General features: G+C 46.5%; 1 protein-coding gene across 3 annotated transcripts; it reads left to right on the top strand.

Annotated features, from left to right (window-relative positions):
• The first annotated feature begins 407 nt into the window (after positions 1-407).
• Positions 408-20,966, top strand: LOC128331455 (NACHT, LRR and PYD domains-containing protein 1b allele 2-like). 3 transcript variants are annotated; one of them, XM_053264911.1, is made up of 11 exons: positions 408-852; positions 1,441-1,539; positions 3,195-3,277; positions 7,277-7,341; positions 11,695-11,918; positions 13,442-13,695; positions 15,848-15,964; positions 16,325-16,466; positions 16,570-16,605; positions 17,675-17,734; positions 18,081-20,966. In XM_053264911.1, the coding sequence occupies exons 1-11, from the start codon at positions 579-581 to the stop codon at positions 18,371-18,373; spliced, it is 1,647 nt and encodes a 548-aa protein (XP_053120886.1). In that variant the 5' UTR covers positions 408-578; the 3' UTR covers positions 18,374-20,966. The 3 variants fall into 3 exon arrangements, with proteins under 3 accessions (XP_053120886.1, XP_053120885.1, XP_053120887.1); XM_053264910.1 differs by having other exon boundaries at positions 15,848-15,976; XM_053264912.1 differs by lacking the exon at positions 15,848-15,964.
• Positions 20,967-21,543: the final 577 nt, after the last annotated feature.

Raw genomic sequence — 21,543 nt, 5'->3', positions numbered from 1 at the left:
TATACATTATTTGTAAACATGTAATTTTTAACAATGTTGTATTGTAAACATTTTTTTCAAAGATGCATTACATTTCTCAAAAAGGCCAAGACACAACATTTTATACATTATTTGTAAACATGTAATTTTTAACAATGTTGTATAATTTTTAATTCAATAACCAAGTTTCTTACTATCTCTAACATCATTTTTTTAAAGATGCATGGGCAAGCATTACATTTCTCAAAAAGGCCAAGACACAACATTTTATACATTATTTGTAAACATGTAATTTTTAACAACACTGTTTTGTAAACATGTAATTTTTAACAATGCTGTATAATTTTTATTTTTTTGAAAGATGCATGGGCAAAGAGAGTGCTAGTGGTTACAAACAGGGAGACTGAGCATGAGCAACAACACGGAAGTTTATCAGGAAAGAGGAGGAGGAAGTACTGAAATCTGATGGTGTAGGGGAGAATAACACACCACTAGCCTATCAGAAAACCCTACAGTGTACCACTCGTTGATGGATATGACAAAGTGATACGACACCTCTCCCGCAAGGAGCTTTGCGGCTGGCGCGGTGAAGCGAGGCGATGGGGACCACGGTCCGCGACCACTTGGAGGACGTCCTGGAGGACCTGACGGAAGACCAGCTGCGGAGGTTCAAATTCAAGCTGAACAGGACCTCGGTCAGGAAGGGCCACGGGAACATCCCCAGAGGGAGCCTGGAGACGGGTGTCTTAGCGCTCAGTGATCTGCTGGTTAACTATTACACCGAGGATTACTCCGTGGAGGTGACTGTTCAGCTGCTGAACGAGATCAACTGCAAGGCGGAGGCCAAGAAACTCCTCGCTCTCACCGGGAAGGGTAAGGCGGAGGCAAGCGGAGCGCCAGAACTCGGGGGAGGAGGCAAACAGGCTGATCCGGGTCGTTCGGAGGTTGGGTTCCCAGGACTTTTGCAGTGGGAGAAACCATGAATCTGCCTGGCACGTCCGATCTAGCCCTCACGGTTTGTAACCAAGGGCTTTCCCCACATTTTGAAGCCCGTTTCCCTCTTTTGTGAAAAGACGTCCTTCCTGGCATGTTAAGCTCGGTCGGTGCCGCGTTCGGAGCGCGGCCAAAAGCGCCGCCTCTCTCTGTGTTTGTAAAAGCAGGAAGACACGTTCCGGCCAGGCTGGGAAGCCAGCACTGGCTGAAACGGAGCAGGGCCGGCTCTGGGGGATCTGGCGCCCTGATGCAACATTCTGTTGAGCGCCCGCCCCCCCCCCAAGCTATAGTAAAATATAAAAATTCAAAATAAATACAATTAGTGTGTATTCAAAGTTTTACTTTTGATAGGTGAGAATGGAGATAATCCAAGCAAGTATCATATGGAGAATTGATGTGCAGGCAGAGTTCTGAGCTTCATTTCACACTGCAAGGCACTCTTCTAATTCTCCACTCTGTCTCCCACAGGGACAAGTAAGCCAGGAACACTTGTGTCTGGTCAAGGTAGCGACTGGTGGTGGTGGCCAGAACTCAACCCCAACATGACACTTCATCAATCAATCAAAGGTATATGGTGAACCAATTGTGTTTTGAGCTATGCTCAAGAACAGATCTGATATATTATTTCATAAAAGAGCACAGTGAGAAAGGGCCTTTGCTCAGTGGCAGAGCACAGGGGCTGCCTGCAGAAGGTCCCGGGTTCAGTTCCCCACAGCAGTTCTGTGCAGCAGAGATGGGAAAGACCTTTCGCTGCTTCCTGAGACCTTGAGGAAACTACTGCCAATCAGAGTAGATGCTGGGCTCGATAGAGGAGGCCATGTGTGTGCTTGGGCTGTTGGCAGGGCCGGTGCCAGACTGTTTTGCGCCCTAGGCAAACACATTGACACTCTACACTCTGCGCCCCTCTGAGGTCTGCACTCTGTGCCCTAGACGGCTGCCTAGTTGACCTAATGGTAGCACCAGCCCTGGCTGTTGGGCGGAGCACCATCACAGCAGGAAACTGCATGGAGTGGCTGAGAGCAGGTAAGGACCTGCTATACTCCATTTTAAAGGTGCCACTTGCTGTTCCCTTCCCACCCCTGCAGCGCCTTAGAGCACCAAATCGGTTTGGCTCCAAATGTGTGCATGAACCTTGGTGCACATCCCTAACTACCACAATAGGAAACCAGGATTATTTTTTGAGGTAAATCAGACTTTATACATAAAACTGCATTAATAAAAGTAGGGCTGGCAAACGGAAAAGAGGACAGGTCTCCTGTACATTTTAAGAGGTACACAGAAGAAAAAAATTTCAACAGGCAAGCTTCCCCCACCCCCCACACCCACATCACAAGCTGCCTCTGCTGAAATTTCTTATTCTTCCTCTTGAAAGTACAGCACACCTGTCCATTTTTCCAAATGGCAGCCCTAAATAAAAGGAAAGCAATTTAGAAACTGTTTAGGAATACTTAAGGGACTGCCTGTGGTCTAGCTGATAACTGGGATTATGCTAGGTATAGTTTTCTGACTGTCCATTCTTCAGAGCTCCCTCAGATTTTAAAACTTGGTGTGTTTGTGTTTGTTTATTTGTTTAACATATTTATATACCACTCAAAACTCACGTCTCTGGGCAGTTTACAATAAAACACCATAATTTAAAACAAAGATCAAACATTAAAACAATGTAAAGCATTGTTAAATTCTGTTAATCTAATTAAAGGCCTGGGTGAATGAATGGAGAAGATCTTATCTCAACATGAGGAAATCTTATCTCAACAGAAGCGCAGAGGCAGTGATGGAGAAGGCCAGCCCTGAGTTGCCAAAAGATGAGCTGATGGCAACTGCAGACAGACCTCCCCAGATGATCTCAATAGCCAACAAGGCTATTGAGATCATCTGTGTGAACACTGCAAGATATTCCCCTCAGGGGATGAAGCCGCTCTGGGAAGAGCAGAAGGTTCCAAGTTCCCTTCCTGGCTTCTCCAAGATAGGGCTGAGAGAGATTCCTGCCTGCAACCTTGGAGAAGCCACTGCCAGTCTGTGCAGTAGACAATACTGAGCTAGATAGACCAATGCTCTGACTCAGTATATGGCAGTTTCCTGTGTTCCTATGTTCCTAAGGCTCACTTTAAACCTAAATAATGAAGGGACAGGGGATCATTGATTAAATATAACTAATAATGACTCAAATCCTGCCACAAAAAGAATATGTTGAATGTTCAACTGTGTCTCCCTGTTTGCAGAGGAAGAAGATATCGATAAGACAGAGATCCCTGAAGAAGACCCTTGGGAGATTAGATTTTGTGACCGATGTCCCCCTGAGGAGGTAAGAGGCTGCACTCCTCCCTGTTTGCATTATCCATCCAAAGCAGTGAGGTCCATGTGGATGCTTTTGAGGACCTTCTTCGTGCAGCTTCTTAAACCAGTCTCGTATTCATCTGTATTCCTACAGGGTGCTCATACTGGTGAGCAACCTTCCCTCACCAGGGTCATGAACATAGGAAGCTGCCATATATTGAGTCAGACCATTGGTCTATCTAGCTCAGTATTGCCTACACAGACTGGCAGCGGCTTCTCCAAGGTTGCAGACAACGCTATCTTGGAGATGCCAGAGAGAGAACTTGGAACCTAGATGTACTTCCCGGAGTGGCTCCATCCCCTGAGGGGGAATATCTTACAGTGCTCATGCATGTAGTCTCCCATTCAAATGCAAGCAGGTCAGACCCTGCTTAGCTAAGGGGACATGTCATGCTTGCTACCACAAGACCAGCTCTCCTCTCAGCTTCTTGCCTTTTTTCACTGGAGGTAAAGGCAACATACCACCCTGCCAAGCCCCATTAGCCCTGCTCCCTGGAGTGTGGTAATGACACTGCCATGCCCCCTCACTGGTGCTGACACCACATCACCCCCTAACCTGCCCCAATTACACCCCTTTACCCCCTCACATGCTCTACCCCCTGGCCTGATGCTTGCAGATGCAGGTCAGCCTGGCAGGCAGCCTCCATCTAAGCTTTGCCCATTTGCCTTTCACCACTGCTCCAGCACTAGTAGCTTATGCTTTATTGCCATTTTGGGAGGAGACCGAGCAGGCAAGCTTGGTGCTTGAAGAGAGAGCAGGAGAGCAAGCGAGCTGGTGCTGGAGCAGCCATAGTGATGACTTTGAGGAGAGGCTGGTGGGCGAAGCTGGATGCACACTGCCTGCCTGGGAGGCCTGTAGCTGCCAGCAGCAGAGGCCAGGGTGTGCACAGAAGGTGAGGCTGGCGAGGGGGAAGAGTGAGTGGCATGGGGTTGGTGAGGTCTGGGGTGGGGACCTTTGAGGAGGAAAGAGTCCAAAGATGGGTGGTGTAAGCAGAAACTCAATGGCAGTGGGCAAGTCCGGTGATTCCTTTGTGAGAGGGTTACCTTCACTCGCTGCCCCATGACTCATTCTCCACTCGAGGCCATCAGCCAGCAGGGCCTCATGGGAGACCTGCCCCTGCCCCTCAGTCCAAGGATTTGGGATTTCCCAAGGGAGTTCTTCCTATACCTGGTCTACAGCCCAGCTGTCTCAGAGAACTGCCTTCCCGCTGCTGGTCAGCTGGGAGGAGGATTCTCAGGCAGGGCCAGTCCTAGATCAAATGGCGCCCCAGGCAAGAGCATTCTTGGGCACCCCCTTTCTTGTGTGCTGTTCATTTACTTTCTGGATCCTTTTTGTGATGTGTGAGTTGCGAGGATATCACTGCAGTGGCCAGGGATCAAAAAATGTTGGCTCAGTTCACCAGCCAGGCAAAATATTTTGCGCATCAGATGGTTCCTCAAGCTATGTTGGTACATTACTCATCAGGCATCACTTTTCACTCATCACAGACTAGTGGATTTCCTGAGCCCTGGCAATGGCCACCTGGCAACCCTTCTGATAGCAATGTGGCTGTGGCATATGCATAGTTAATCTTGCTAGTATGACCAGGGATGCAGCTAGGTAATTTCAGGGTCAATGTTATGGAACCTCTCTTGTTTTGGGCCTTGGGGCAGACTTGATGGTATGCATGCTGCTTCTTCTGTTAAGAAGTCTTTGCACATGTTCTGAGGCCATCTTGTCCTTGATATTTGTTCATGCCTTCCCTGTTACTGTGCCCCCCAAATGGAAAAAACATCATCTGATTAACTTCAGCTGATTAAAAACCCCTCAAGAGTAATGTGCATGCCTTCAGTTGTGAAGTACACAATGATGTATGTGTGTGTGGCAGGGGAGGACCTTCATGGCTCCTGAATAGTCACAAAAGATATGGCACGAGAAAATTGAGGTGGGGGGCGGGACCTCTTTTTACAAGAAACTGAAGATTAGTAACCCTCACATACAAGACCAGTCAAAAACAATTAGATAGCTTTTAAAAACTGCCAGTTTTTAAGACCAGAGTTAAGCTCCTAAGCATGATGCCTTAACAGATGTGCCATGTGATCAGAAATGATGTTCTGTAATGTCACAAATTGTGCTCACTTGTAGAACTGGAAAAGGTGCAGAAGAGGGCAACCAAGGTGATCGGGGCCTTGCTTTCTTATGAGGCAAGGCTACAACACCTGGGGCTTTTTAGTTTAGAAAAACTAAACTAAAGTTTAGTTAGTTAGACTAAACTTTAGAAAAACTAAACTGAAAACGACTGCAGGGAGACATGATAGAGGTCTATAAAATCATGCATGGTGTAGAGAAAGTGGATAGAGAGAAATTCTTCTCCCTCTCACATAGCACTAGAACCAGGGATCATCCCATGAAATCGATTGCCAAGAAATTTAGGACCAACAAACAGAAGTACTTATTCACACAATGCATAATCAACTTGTAGAATTCTCTGCCACCAGATGTGGTGCTGGCTATTAGTTTGGATGGCTTTAAGTGGGGTTTGGATGACTTCATGGAGGAGAGGTCTATCAACGGCTACTAGTTGGAGAGTTATAGGCCACCTCCAGCCTCAGAGGCAGGGTGCCTCTGAGTACCAGTTGCAGGGGAGTAACAGCAAGAGAGAGGGCATGCCCTCAACTCTTGCCTGTAGGCTCCCAGTGGCATCTGGTGGGCCACTGTGTGAAATAGGATGCCTGACTAGATGGGCCTTGGGCCTGATCCAGTAAGGCTGTTCTTATGTTGGAGGAGAGCTGGTCTTGTGGTCGCAAGCATGACTTGTCCCCTTAGTTAAGCAGGGTCCACCCTGGTTGCATATGAAAGGGAGACTAGAAGTCTGAGCACTGTAAGATATTCCCCTCAGGGGATGGAGCCACTCTAGGGAGAGCAGAAGGTTTCAAGTTCCCACCCTGGCTTCTCCAAGATAGGGCTGAGAGAGATTCCTGCCTGCAACCTTGGAGATGGCGCTGCCACTCTGTGAAGACAATACTGAGCTAGATAGACCAATGGTCTGACTCGGTATATGGCAGCTTCCTATGTTCCTAAGTTCTTATGTTCTTATCATTACTGATCACATGGCAGATCTGAAAAATTTTGTGTTCATTGTTCTGCAACTCCATTCTCCAGGTCAGGAACAACTTTAAGGAGATTAAGTGCCTTGTGGTGTTCCATCCATCCACCACCACCCTGTAACAGTATCTAAGTGCACTTTTTTACTAATATGGATATTGGGGTGTCGACAACCCCAACAACATACATGAAGAATTGAGATACTATGCACTTCTGACTGTGCAAGGGGTCACAGAGACCACAAAATGCTGACATAATACAGTGAAGCTTGCTTGGTGTCCACAGATGCATAGACCAGAGCCTGTTCCTTTGGTGTTGTGTGAGAAAATAGCACAGAGGCTGACCACACGAGATCTTTCCTAGGTTTTTAATAGAATAAGGTCTCATTCTTCTCAAGCATGTCTACCAGCGGTTCTATGGGTAAATATCCCTCTGAGGAATAACCAACCCCTTTACAAACCTGAGTTGCATTTACATGTTTTCCATAGTTAGAACCTTCCTTGCTGAACTTAGTTCAGCATACAACTTAGTTAAAACAGCTCTTTGTATATTTCAGTCAGGCGCTGGGGTATGTGCAACCACACTGGATCGGAAAGGAAATTGTTTTGGACAGTTTACTAACCCATCATGCTTCAGCAGTCAGTGCAGGAGTAAAGGAATAATTAAATGTAATCTACAAAGCAAATGAATATATCAGGTGTACAAAAGCCTTCAACAATGTTTATTTGGAGTGGAGTTCAGGCACTGATCCTCGGAGTGGGAATAGGGATGTAACAAGTACACAAGACCCTATTTTTATTGGGTTGTTGTTGTTGTTCTTGTTGTTGTTGTTTTGATGGGATGGGAATGGCATCCATGCTAATGATTGTTTCTTTGCTATAGAATCTTGCAGGAGAAATCATGCCAGAAATGGCTTGGGATTCACAAAGAAGCCTTGAAATATACAGGTGAGAACTACACTCTTCATTTATATTCCTTGGAGCACTAGTTTTCAAAACTTACTTCCTTCAAGTTCTGTTTTCTATAATCAGTTGTGTGCTGAGGAACCCCTGTGAGTTGCAGAAGATTCTGGAATGTTCTTTCTAAGAAAAATGATCAATTCATATGGGGCACTTACAAAGCTTGTTCAGTTCCACCATCACCTCCCATGTACTAGTAGTGCCCTAAAACACAGCCAACATACCTCAGTAGTTGACAAATAGTGGGCAACCTCTCTTCCAGGGAGGCATATCCACCCATGCTAAAAACACTGAAGAACTCCTGGGTTCCTCAGAATTTTAAAGTCTCTGGGTTAGAATCCAACTTTGACCTTGGGGTGTCCACTACCTCTCTTTGTATCTTATTGTGCATTTAGCTATTTTCTGATTATCTACATGTCCAAGCCACTTTTCTGTTACATGGTATATTTGTATATGCATCATTTTCTTCTTAGTTTCGGGTGATTTTTGCCAGTTCTTTTTTCTGCCAAAGAGTCCGATCTGCACAACTAATTCTGCTTTTTAAACTATTGCCTGTCACTTATTTGTTGCTTGAGCTTGTTTGTTTGTTTGTTTATCGCCCCATCCAAAGGCTCTGGGTAGTATAAAACAACTTTTAAAAGACCTTCCAACTTTAAAAAGACATAAAAACATACAATTCAAAACACACTGCTAAAAACAATATAAAAATAATTAAAACCATTTAAAACCAATTTTAAAAATACTTTACAAACCTTGGAAGACCAGGCCAAACAAATAAGTTTTTAGGGCTCTCTTAAAGGCCGACAGCGAGCCTAAACTGTGGATATCTGCCAGGAGTGCATTCCACAGGCCAGGAGCAGCTACAGAAAAGGCCTGGTTCCGAGTCGCCATCAGATGTACCGGTGGTAACTGGAGACGGACCTCTCCAGTTGACCTCAACAAGCGATGGGGATCATACCAAAGAAGGCGCTCTCTCAGGTAGCCCGGACCCAAGCCATTCAGAGCTTTAAAGGTAATAACCAGCACTATGTATTTCGCCTGGAAACGTATCGGCAGCCAGTACAACTGTTTTAAGACAGGCATAATATGGTCTCTCCGGGTTACCCCAGAGACCAGTATGGCTGCTGCATTTTGAACTAACTGAAGCAGACCAGGATTGGTCTTAAGAGAGCCTTGCGGGCCTTGGTTCTCCATGATGTATTTTGATGTATTAAAGCTATTGCTTAATGATGGTGAGAATATGGATTCCAGTTGCAACAAGTGTAAAATTTGTAGCACTTGCCCATCGTGTGTACTAAAAATTCTGGCATCCAATAGACTTCATGACAAGGCATACGGTATGATAACCTTTATGAACTTTATAAAGTCATCTGCACACTATCAGTTACTCAAGTCCAATGTGAGAGGACATTTTCAAAGCTAAAGATCATAAAGACAAGGCTAAGAAATTCACTGTCTGAGGAGAACTTGGAATCATACATGTTGCTCTCCATTGAAAAGGAATTGTTAGATGAATTGGATGCAGAAGCAATTATTGACAGATTCGCACAATCATCTAGTGAACTCAAACAATTGCTCTTAATATAGTGGACTGCATGAAATATGCTTTTGAACTACCTGTTAATGTGTAAAATGTTCCGTACAAGCAAACTATTTAAAAATATCCACCATTTATTTTTAAAAAAATTAAAAATTCAATTATAACAATCTGTAATGTATACTGCCAGTAATATGTACAATATATGTACACTGTAGTTACTAAAAAATATACATTTATTTCACAAAAATTTTAATTGCACCTTTTTTCCACTTACGTATTTTTGAAAATTTTATGTATTTCTTATAAAAAGTAAATGATCGCCTTATAGTTGTGGGTGGGCCCCCTTTGTCTCCTGGCAACCAATATTTTTAGACCCAGTCCGCCACTGGTGGTGGAATGTATGTGGGGAGGGGCCAGGTTTTGAGCAGAATGGGTAATTAAGGGTGGGAGTTGGGGCGCAGGGGTGGGGCGGGTGGGGCACACCGGGAATATGCCCTGTTGCCCTAAGGGCAGTCTGAGCCTACTTCTCACGACCAATCAGAAGGAGAGGAGGTGGGGCTCTCTGGACAGGGAGAGGGCGAAAGGGGAGCCAGGCAGCTGGCGCAGGGAGAGCCCAGCAAGCGCAGCAGGACGCACCAGGCAAGGGTGCACCGGGAAACTGCCCTGCTGCTCGGTGAGCCAGTCCGAGCCTGCCAGCAGGAGGCGGCCAGCCGACCGGTGGAACCACACCAGCGGGAGGAGGCAGCCAATGGGCAGAGGAGGCGGGTGGAGGCGGCTGGCGGGAGGAGGAGGCCGGCCGGTGGCGGAGCCATGCCAGCAGAGCCACACCGGTGGGCGGAGGTGGCTGGCCGGCTAGCAGAGCCGCACTGGCTGACTGGAGGAGGGGACTGATGAGTGGGGAAAAACAGGCCGGTGGGAGGAGGTGGGTGAGCGGAGGAGAATGGGCTGGCGGGAGGAAGCGGCCGGCTGGCAGAGCCAGTCTGGCGGGAGTAGGCAGCCGACCAGCAGAGCCATGCTGGCTGACTGGAGCAGCAGGAGGAGGAGGCTGGCCAGTGGAGCCACGTCGGCTGACTAGAGGAGGAGGTGGCTGGCCAGCGGCTGGCAGGCAGCCGGGTCAAACTAGGGGTGCAGATGCTCTGCACCCGGGCCAACTAGTTAATATTCATTAGTCTACAGGCAATCATAATCCTTCTTGTTTGTGGGAAGTGGGCAATTTTTCAGCCAACTGCTAAAAATCAGAGATAGGCACAGGCATAACTGACATATTTTATACCCAATCTGAGCACAGGGAGGTTGATCTGCATTTTGCAAGTTCCTGGGCTGAAGCCCAAAGTGAGCACCGTTTGCTAACAGAGACGGTGCAGTGTAATGCAGGACTCTTGAGTGCTGTGTCTGAGCAAAGAGACCCAACCTTTGATTGCATTTCCCCTCCCCTCAAGTAAGCCAAAGCGGTGTCAGGGTGTGTGTGTGATCTATTTATTTCATATCTGTGTGGAGCACTGGAGTGATGTGGTGCAGTGAATGGGAATTGGGAGATGGAGGAGGGGGGAGTTGGCGGCTGTAGTGTTCCCAATCCCAATGCCGATCAAAGATTCTTAATTTTTTTAAAAATGAATGTGTTTTCTAAAAATAACATTTCCCTCCATGCTTTGGAGCCCTGAGCACATGTTCCTCAGGTGCCAGCCTTGCCAGCTGCTGACTGATGCTTCTCAGGACGACTGGCAACACAACCCATTTGCCGACCATCCCCGGCTCCCATATTCCTGGAACATAAAAACTTAGCTCTTCATGCATTTCAGTGTCTTGCTGTTTGAAAAGCCTCATCCAATGAAACAGGAATACTTAGGATTGATGTCACTAAGGCCAAATGAGATATGACAGTAGCATACACACTCTCCCCCCCCCTTATACCTGGGTTTGCTCCAATCCTTTGTAAACTAGGGGGGTGCAGATGAAGCCAATTTTAAGAGCAAAAGGAGTGCATGGGTGAGGCGAGCTAAGCTTTCCCAATGTTTACTGGATTTGAAATCTACTCATTTACTGATATGCTAGGAAACCTAAAAGCATTAAGGGCAAGATTAACAATCGCCTCCAACAGCTTACTTTAGTTTCTGCCAACTGTGGCATTAGAAAGTGACCTTTCCTGTATGAAAAGAAGCCCTCTTAGTCTGTTGCACAGGATTAAAGCTAGTGTGACATTCACACGACCGGGCGGGCAAGGGAGCGGGTGGGTGATGGAGCAGGCGGGCAAGTGGAAAGGCTGACCCAACTCACCTTCCCCCCAGATGATCACAGGAATGCTGCTGGGAGCTCCAGAGGCCTGGACGATGCCTTCCAGCCTCCAGATATACCACAATGCAGCATGCCGTAAGTGCAGTGCATTGACTGGATCCCCCATTAGGGATCCCAGGATCCCCTTCGTGCAGCCCAAGGAAACATATGGCCCTGGTAGCCGGGTTAAAGGAGCACTTGCTCCCTTAACCTCGCCTAAGAGCTTAAGCTTAGGAGCTGGGCGGGAGCGCCGGGATCCATACAGATCCTGGCACTCCACACGAGCCGCCTAGCCCAGGCAAGACTGCCCTAGCCTGGGCTCGGGTGCTTGTGAGAACAGCCTCAGCGTGTGTGTGTGTGTGTGTGTGTGTGTGTGTGTGTGTGTGTGTGTGTGTGTGTGTGTGTGTGTTCTTCTGGTCTTTGAAGCCTAGCCTACAGGTCTACTGCAGAAATATCCATTAGAACAGGAGGCTGCATTGATCAGTGTCCAACCTCATTCCCCCTTCTGTCTTCCTCTTGGTTGCATTCAGGATACACTGCCCTGAGGCTGGCTCCTTCCGTTGCTACTACAGCAATCTCATATTTGAGGTGAGAGAAGCTGTAACCATAACATACTGGAATGATTCATGGAATCAGCACCTGAAAGGAGAGAAGCCGTCTTGGATGATTATCGCCGGCCCTTTGTTCAACATCCAAGCGGAGCCAGGAGAGGCTGTGGCTGCCGTTCACCTCCCTCACTTCCTGTGTCTTGCAGGTACGGCAGGAAACAGATCCTAGCCTCAAGAACAGGAATCCTAGCTAGAAGTCGCTCCGCATTCTCCGACTTCAATACCTGTAACTTCTTTGGCCTAGGCAAATCATTTCAATATTAAGGGTCCAGCTTTTGTCACTGCACTAACACACCTCTTTGAGAAACCAGTGTGGGATGGGCTGTTGCAGAATAAATGGATGAAACATCCAGCAGGTGGGAGAAAGGCTGCAGCAGTGCATGATGGGGAGGGAGCACCGAAGCTTGGTGTGAGAACAGGGATTACAAATATGTCTAAAGCCCCCTGTTTTCTGTGCAGGGTGTGGGGATTGCAGGGATGTTGCTGTATTCAAGTGGAAGTATACTCATCTCCTGTAGAACTGTGATCCCGGTTAGATTGTGAGGAGGAGGAGGAGAGAGAGAGAGATCTCAGGAGAAAGCATCCGGCAAAAATGATGCCTCCAGGCATGTAGCTCTAGGGAGTGCAAGTGATGCAGCAGCACTCAGGCTGCAGGTGCCTGGAGTTCTGCTTAATGAGTCCTGCAGACGGGTGTGGAGCTCCTCCCACTGGTTTCACCCCAGTCCCGGAAGAAGGGCTTCCTGTAGGTGGCGGAGGAAACGTCCTGTATGTGTCTCAACCATGGCCCCTCAAGTGGAGCCTCTCTGCCTAGCCTGGAGATGGGGAAGAAGGAAGGGAGAGTCAGCCACACGCAGCGAGGGCCTCCTGTCCCAGGATACCCCCAAAGGCCCTGTGCTGCTGCCTGCTCACCCACCCTGAGAGGAAAGTGGAGGCACCCCGGCCTGACCTTTCCCAGGGCAGCCTCTTTGTTCACAGCTTAGGAGGGACCTGCTGGTCCAGGAAGAGATGTGACTGCCAGGGAAGAAAGTAGGCCTCCTGCCTGCCTTTCTTTTGGCTCCACTCCACTGGACTCCATGGCTGGGCTGGACCAGGGAGGCTTCTGCCTGGAGGGGTGGGTGAGTGGTGTGAGCAGGATCCAAAGGCTCAGATTTTGCACTAGGGCTGCCCTCTTGGTCACTATAACTCTGGATGCCATATTTAACCCCACAAATACAAATAAGCCCACAAACATTGAGCACAAGAATAAATTAGATGTGTCGCATGCTCCAATGCATGTTAACTCAAAAACTAATCTAGTGGCTGACACATCGTGACTACCAAAGCAGACATGTATTTATTTTATTTTATTTATTTTTATTTACATATTTTTATACCACCCAAAACTAATGTCTCTGGGTGGTGTAAAGAGGGACTGTAGGGACACCATTGGAGCTTGTGCTCTGCTGATCTCTCTGCAGGCACACTGTTGCACAAGTGGAGAAATGTCCCCTTTCTACCCATACTTCAGAAGTGATTTGGAAGAGAGGAAACACATCCAATGTGGACAGAGTATGGGCAGAGCAGGAACATTTTGGCCACCTGCTCTAATAACGAGACAGCAGCTGGACCCGCCGCCCTAAAAGCCAACTGCCTGTGGTTGAACTCTGTTTCTTCTGTGTTCCTTTGGCAGATGAAGACCCCTCCCAAGTCCAAATTGCACATTTTGTTGAAGAAGGGATGAGTTTGGAGAAACCAGACAGTGTGAAGCCAACTCATGTTGTGTTGAAAAATCCAACGTTCTCTCTCCGTGGAGTAATTTTTAGAGTGCTTTCATTTTTTAAGATAAACATGCGAGTCCATGCTATGACACTGGTCTACCAGGCACCTGACACAAGCCCAAAACTCCACCTATACCTTCTCCCCAATGACAGATCCTTAAGGAAGGTAACTGGGAATCTCTAGCTTCTATTAAATGTTGCAGAATGAAGATTAACAAGATCATATTTGCCCTTGTATAGTAGCTAGTATATCTTGCTTCAGGACATACTTTTATGATATAAAATGTGAATTGCATGGAGGGTTGTTTTTTTTTAAGACCACATACCCCATCTGGTTCGCTGGACTACTGTGTTGTCACTGAATTGTGTAAGCAAAATATTCATGGCTATTCATGCCAACACATCTGCCTAAAAGAACGAAGTCTTCTTTGGAATTAGTGGGCTTTATTTCTTAGGATAAGGTTTCACAATGCCAGACTTTCAGTGTTTTCCACATCTCATGCCAAAATTCTAATTTTAAAGAAGTCATGACTAAGATTTAATAGTCATCCTTTACATGGGGAGAGCAACCTGCAATGTTTTCTAGAAGGGACGTCTCAGCTGACATGTTGACAATGTTAAGAGGGGTCGTCTCCCCCATCTTTTTGAAAAATAGCCTTCATTTATAGAAAGTAATTTCAGCAAATGATGTTGTTGTTTGTTGCTGATGATGACAAGGAGTTAGAATTACCTTCTGCATTAATTGAGGGGTGGGTGGATTTTCATCTTTATTTTAGTTTGACACATAAAGCTACAATAACCAGAGATGGGCTACGTGTCCCAAAATAAAAGCTTTCATACAAATAGGCATTGGTTTTAAACAGCAGGCACATTGGAGACTATCCCATCCTGTACAGGACAAGAACAATTGGTGTCTAGATCTGTGCTGGTACTTCTTTGCCATTTGATTACTCAGGCTGACTGATCCAAGAGCTTTGACTTCCCCATGTCTCCCGAGAATGTCCTCGCTAAGGTACTATCCTAAAAGGTCTCAGTGTCCCAGCGCCAAGAATGTTTAGTCTTCCTTACGTGCCATAGTAACACCTAGAATGTGGCAAGGAAAGGGGCTGAAGGTCTGCCCTGAAGGTCCTGCAGCCTGTTGGATGGAGACCCAGGCTGCCAAGAGTTTGCGATCTCTGTTTCTACAGGTCTTTCCAGATGCTAATCTCAGCCTATGTTACCAAGCAGGGGGGAATGGAGGAATCCATCCACATAAAGAAGAAGCAGGTTGCATTATATCCTTAGCATCATCTTCTGGCAATTTGGTAGCAATCTGTGAAACTGACTTTTTTTTTAAGTTAGAAGAGAAAGAAGGGAGAAAAAAAGACAGTTCTTTCACAGTTGTTTAATGGATTGCCACAGGTTGTGAGATAGTGCTAAGGATATAGCATAACCTTTTTTTTAGTGTGGCTTCTTTCTCTTTCACTCTTGCTAATTTAATAATAATGATGGTAATTATAATAACAATTGTAATTGTTAGCTGCCCCATAAAAAATTGTTCTCTGGGCAGCTCCCAAATAAAACAATAGAATAAAACATATAATTAAAAACAATAATACAAAAAAAGACAATAGAAAATACAATCAAAACATTTTAAAAACTTCTTTTAAAGCAATTTAAATAGCCTTTGGGAACAGAGAGGTTTTCATATGAGGTTTTCATATGTCTTTAAAGAGAAAGTGATGAGGCTAGGTCAGCCTCACTGGGGAGGCTATTCTATGGGGCGGGGGCACCATAGAAATGACCCTTTCTCTAGTAGCCCCCTAACTCACCTTACCTGGCAGGGGCACTTGGAGCAGGGCCTCTGAAGAGGATCTCAAAATCAGGGTAGGAACATATGGGCCAAGGCGTTCTCTCGAGTAACCTGTTCCCAAGCCACTTAGGGCTTTCAAGGTCAAAACCAGCACTTTGAAATTGGGCCCAGGAATGGATTGGGAGCCAGTGCAGCTGATAAATGATATGATAAGAGCGCCCAGCCCCAGTTAATATTCTTGAGGCCCTATTTTGGCCTAACTGCTGCTTATGGGTCATTTTCAAAGGCAGCCCCATCGACAACACACTGCAGTAATTAAGCGGGAGATTACCAGCGCATGGGCAACTGTGGCCAAGATATCACCACCCAGTTAAGGTGGCAGCTGGCATATCAGCTGACTCTGATAAATGGCGCTGAGAGCCACAGAGGCCTCTGGTGACAGTGCTGGTCCTGATGGGCTGATGTGGGATATATCAGTGTCTGGAAGGACCCCATATCTCAAGAATGACTTTTTTGCCTTTTCCAGGATGTTGATAACTATGAAAGGAAATGTAAATCATGGAAAGTAGAGAAGCCCCCGGGAACCACAAGGCCTTTGACACTTGGCTCTTCCTTCTGTTTGCAAAGCTCAAGTGATATCGAAGTCAGTCCCAGGGTGAGATACAGCGATGATTTTTTTTAAAAAGGTCTTACTTGTAGGAGTTCTAGGCTGGGAGTACTAATATGATGACTGCATTCACTGAACACATGAAGAATAACACAGCAGTGCTCTTGAGTGCTTTTTCCTGCAGAGAAGCCTCCCTTTCTTCTCCAGTGATCTGATGGAGCCCCCTCAACCTAGTCCCACAGATTCCCAGATAAGATTCTAGTGTACTATTTGAGGGATACATTGAGTATAGTAAGATTCTGTATCTTTTATATAGTAAGTTATATAGACTTACTGACTTGCAGTGTCTGCTGCTAAGCAACATTCACACATACAGATATTTTGTTTTTCCTGCAGGAGCATACGTTTGAATACTTAGATTCCGACATGGATCAACAGTACTTTGAAGTGTATGCGGAACAGATGCAAAAACAGCTGGTGCTCAACCTGATGGAGAAGGACACAAATGAACAAGTGTGGGAGGCCAATGTGAGACAAGGTGCTTTAATCAAGGGAAGAGACCCTGTGAATAGAAAAACACTTGGGAGGCAGGATTGACACCCCATTCCCTCTCTGATTTCCTCTTTCCTGTTCTCTTTCAGGAGACCTGACATCTTTCCATTTGCACCCAAGCGAAGGTCAGTAGGTACCTGATGTATGGAGGAGAGTCTCATATCCAGGCCTTCTCCCAAGGGCTAGTGGTTTCTTGGTTACCAAGGATACTCCATAAATTCAAAGCCAGATTTTCTGTGGAGTGTGTGTGTATGTACACACTTGTGGTTTTTGAGTCATAGCAGCATTTGAGGAGACTCCGAATTAGGGATGTGCACAAAATGCTTTGTGCATATCTCCCGCTGAAACATTTCAGCTGCAGGAGGCCAAATCATTTTGGCCCCTCTCCAAAGTGATTCGAGCACATTCCTCGTAACACTGGCCTACAAGACGAAGGAAATTACATGCAGAGGAAAAGTAGACCCATGGCAATGAAGGGACAAGTTACACTTTTAATTTCAGTGGGATTATTTTGAGTTATTTTCCTCATCATGTCAGCCACTTTCCATATTTATTATTATCAGGGGCGTAACTACTATTAGGCAAACTGCTGCTTGCTGGTTCCAGTTCCCAGGAAGGGTTGGCAAATAGCAGTGGCTGCTGGCAGGTGGCAGGAGTGACAGTGGTGGTGGGTGCATGTGGTAGTGAGTGTTTCTGCAGGTGCAAAGTGTGCTGTTGTGGGGGGATGAACACAGGCTCCCTCTACCCTAGTTACACCCCAGGACCAAGGCTCTCAACCATGGGTCCCCAGATGTTGCTAGACTACAACTCCCATCATCCCCATCCACTGTGGCCATTATCACTGGGAATGGAGGGAGCTGTAGTCCAGCAACTTCTGGCGACCCAAGGTTGAGAGCTCCTGTGTCATCAGTTACTTGTCCTTCAGCATCAGGCCTGAACTTGTTCAAACATTCAGCAATGCTCACGGGAATTTTGTGAGAAGATTTTCCAAACCTCAGATATTTTAAGCCACGGTTTTCCTCTCCTTTTTCTATGATGTTTCCCTTCCACTCATCCAGCAGTAAAAATGCATTAACAGAACTTCCAATGTACAAACAAACACGTCATGACTGGCCATAAAAAAATACTGATAGTTTTGCTGGAGTAAGTGGATTTGGATTGGGCATGTGAATACATTCTTCCTTTCCATTCCAGATGCTTGCAGTTCTTTTCCGACCCCTCTGCCATCCACCAATATCACCTCAGGACGAAATGGTGAGCCCTTGTCCCTCTTCTCAGATATTGTCCTTTCACACAGATGTCTGGGAAACAGATTACGGGGATGCTGTCGTTCCCTTTAGCCGTGCATAAGATGTCTTGCAGCATCCTCTGCAACACATCACACACGACTACAGGCTTATGTCAGTATTACACCACTTTAATTGTCATGGCTTTCCCCTGAGATTCCTGGGAATTGGGAGGGTTCTACAAATTCTGCACTAGAAGTCGCTAGCCTCCCTTTGCAGAACCACAGTTTCTGGGCTCCTGGAAAGACTGGGTTGCCAGTTTAACTCTGTGGTGTGGATTCATCCCTCGTTTTCAGTTATTTCTCTGTTTCCAGTCCTGACAGGGAGGCAGCCACACATCTCATCAGAGCAACATTTCATTGATCGGCACCGAGAGGAGCTGATCCAGCGGGTTGCCACAGTGGAGCCAGTGCTGGATATATTGTATGGCGCTTCTATCCTGGATGATGAACAATACCAAACAATCTCCTCGAAGGCAACCAGCTACAACCAAATGCGAGTGCTCTACAGACTAGTCCCGAGTTGGGACCACTCTTGCAAGGATAAGCTGTATGAGGCACTGAAGGCCAAAAACCAATACCTCATTGAAGATCTTGAACGAAAATGAGGCAGGAAAGGCAAAAGAGGAATGCCATTCCAAGGCATAGGAAATCCAGCCATGTGACTCCCAAATGCCCATTTTTATCAAACTGGCAAGATATTTTCCTTTTGTTCTATGGGGAAGGAAATCCGAGCGCTCTACAAACTTGTCCTGAGCTGGAACTCCTTTTGCAAGGATAAGCTGCATGAGGCACTGAGGATAACAGATCAATTCCTCATGGCAGACCTTGAAGGAAAATGAGGCAGCAGTGACGAAACAGGAATACCATTCCAAGGCACAGGAAATCCAGCCATGTGACTGCCAAACACCCATTTTTAACTAACTGGCAAGATATGTTCCTTTCATTCTGGGGAAAAATAAATGCAGGCAGGCACAGGAGCAACTGTGGGAACAATCGGAGGCAGGGGCAATAGCAACCAAGTGAGTGGTTCCAGGGTGAGATGGTGCAAAGGTGGCCATCAGCCTCTTTCATAAGGACAGTCACCTTTTCTCTCCGTCCCTCTCCAAGGACATGATTTTCTTTGACTTTTTAAGGTTAAAGTGACTTTGGGGGTGAGGTCCTTCATGGAGCTGTCATATCTCCTGGATTCCAGCCCCCAGTGCTCAGATTATCTATTCCATAATGTGTGTGTGTAAAGATTTGCAGACCTGCATATTCATTGGTGGCTATCAATCACGGCCAGTGCGGATGGGGCAGCAAACCAATCGCAGCTGCTTCCTCTTCCCATTCCTCTCACTCCACCCCAGCTGCCTCTCTCTCTCCTTGCTCGGCTTTCACTTGAGTCATACAAGCTGCCCCTTCCTTGGGTTGGGGATTTCCCAACCTGGTGAATGACCAGCTCAATGTGAGGAATGACCAGCCATGTGGCTCCAATGGAAGCCAGGGCAAGGAGAAGAGAGGGAGGCAGCCGGGTTGAGGGGAGATGAGTTTGAATGGCAAAGCCCCTCTTGCAGCTCAGCCTGTTGCTGCAGGGCAATGTTCATTTCCTCCCCGGCATGAATTGCTCTCCTGCTGGGGGATGCACTTCTTGGGGGAGAACGGAGGGTGTGGGGGTTGTACTGTGTGAGAGGCTGGGACAGGAGAAGAAGCAGGGCGTGTTTGGAGTTTCTTCACTGCTTAGGCCTCGACTATTTCTACCTCAGGAGGGGTCCTTCCTGCTGCTGCATCCCTACAGTTCCTTCCCAAACTGCACATTTTTCTTTAAAACATTCCACCAACAACAACTTGGTGGAAATTCCCACTCTGCTGAGGAGTTCTTTGGCTCGTTTTCTTGTCTTTCAGCTTAACTTACCTCACAAAACTACTGCGAAGATAAAAAGGGAGGGAGAAGGGAAATCTATGCTGTCCTACGCTTCTTGCTCAGGAACGGCAAAATAAAAATGCCACAAGTGCATCACTCCTAATAACTGGGCAAAGAGGCACCTTTTGAAGTGGTGGCTCTCTTCTGTTTAGCAGGGAGAGAGCAACTGGCCCTATCCAGCCCCAGCACAGCATCCTTCCAGTGGCTGTGGCTGGCACCTACCTTGTGTTTCTTTTTAGATTGTGAGCTTCTTTGGGACAGGCAACCATCTTTTCACTCCTTTTGCTGTATAAATTGCTTTGAGAGCCATTGGTTGGTTGAAAATGGAATATAAATAGTCTTAAAGTTGGTGATATCAATAATGATCATAAATAATAAAGTTCTCATTACTGGGTTGGGGTTAACCCTTGCCCTCTGAATGCAGAGTGCCACCTTATCCCAACACTGCCTTAGCTGAATTGCTGTCTATCATGTATCACAGATCCTGGGCAGGGGAAATGATAGCAACCTTAAGCCCCATCCAGTCAAAGCAATAAAATAAGCCCCAGAAAGAACATAAAGTGCCACCCCAACTAGAAAGAACAAACAAGGCACCTTGTTGTGTTGGAGTGCCAGTGTCGCTCTCTAAGAGCAGAAGAGAATGGCTGAGGAAAGCCAGCTGCATCTGTTTCTTGAGATGAACGACCTCAAAACAGTGGTACATATGCTGGTAAACTCTAGGCTAGATTATGGCAAAGTGCTCTATGTGGGGCTTCCTTTGTACCTAGACAGAAAACTGCAGGTGATTCAGAATGCAGCAGCCAGGTTGGTCTCTGGGTCATCTAGGAGAGACGATATTACTCCTGTGTTGAAGGAATTGCACTGGCTGCCGATATGTTTCTGGGCAAAATACAAGGTGCTGGTTATTACCTATAAGGCCCTAAACAGCTTGGGTCCTTGGTATTTAAGAGAACATCTTCACATGAGCCCCACCGCCTGCTAAGATCATCTGGAGACGTTCGCCTGCGGCTGCCACCAACTCATCTGGCAGCTACTTGGGAACAGGCCTTATCCATTGCAGCCCCTGGACTTTGGAATGTGCTCCCTGTTGAAATAAGAGCCTCCCCATCTCTGGCAACTTTGTAAAAGGCACTGAAGACACATTTATTCACCCAGGCTTTTAATTAGATTTATGGTTTTAATATTTTTAATATTGGGTTTTTAATGTTTTAATGTTTTAAATGATTTTAATTGTAAACCACCCAGAGATGCAAGTTTTGGACGGTATAGAAATATATTAAATAAAGAAATAATAAATATCTGGTAGCTGCCACTGTGCTCTGGAATTCCCTGGCACCTTTTTGAGGATATTTCAGAGGGTTACCACATCTAAAAAAGGACATTGTAGAACTGGAAAAGGTGCAGAAGAGGGCAGCTAAGATGATCAGGGGCCTAAAGCACCTTTCTTTTGAGGCAAGACTACAACACCTGGGGCTTTTTAGTTTAGAAAAAAGATGACTGCGGGGAGACATGATAGAGGTCTATAAAATTATGCACGGTGTGGAGAAAGTGGAGAGAGAGAAATTATTTTCCCTCTCACACAATACTAGAACCAGGGGTCACCTCATGAAATTGATTGCCAGGAAATCTAGGACCAACAAACAGAAGTACTTCTTCACACAACACATAATCCACTCGTGGAATTCTCTGCCACAAGATGTGGTAACAGCCAATAACCTGGATGGCATTAAGAGGGGTTTGGATGACTTCATGGAGGAGAGGTCTATCAATGGCTACTAGTCGGAGGGCTGTGGGCCACCTCCAGCATCAAAGGCAGGATGCCTCTGAGTACCAGTTGCAGGGGAGTAACAGCAGGAGAGAGGGCATGCCCTCAAC

This window comes from Hemicordylus capensis, chromosome 6 (assembly GCF_027244095.1).
Source record: "Hemicordylus capensis ecotype Gifberg chromosome 6, rHemCap1.1.pri, whole genome shotgun sequence".
NCBI lineage: Eukaryota > Metazoa > Chordata > Lepidosauria > Squamata > Cordylidae > Hemicordylus > Hemicordylus capensis.
The sequence above is the reverse complement of the archived record's forward strand: the minus strand, read 5'-3'. Positions and strand labels throughout refer to the sequence as shown.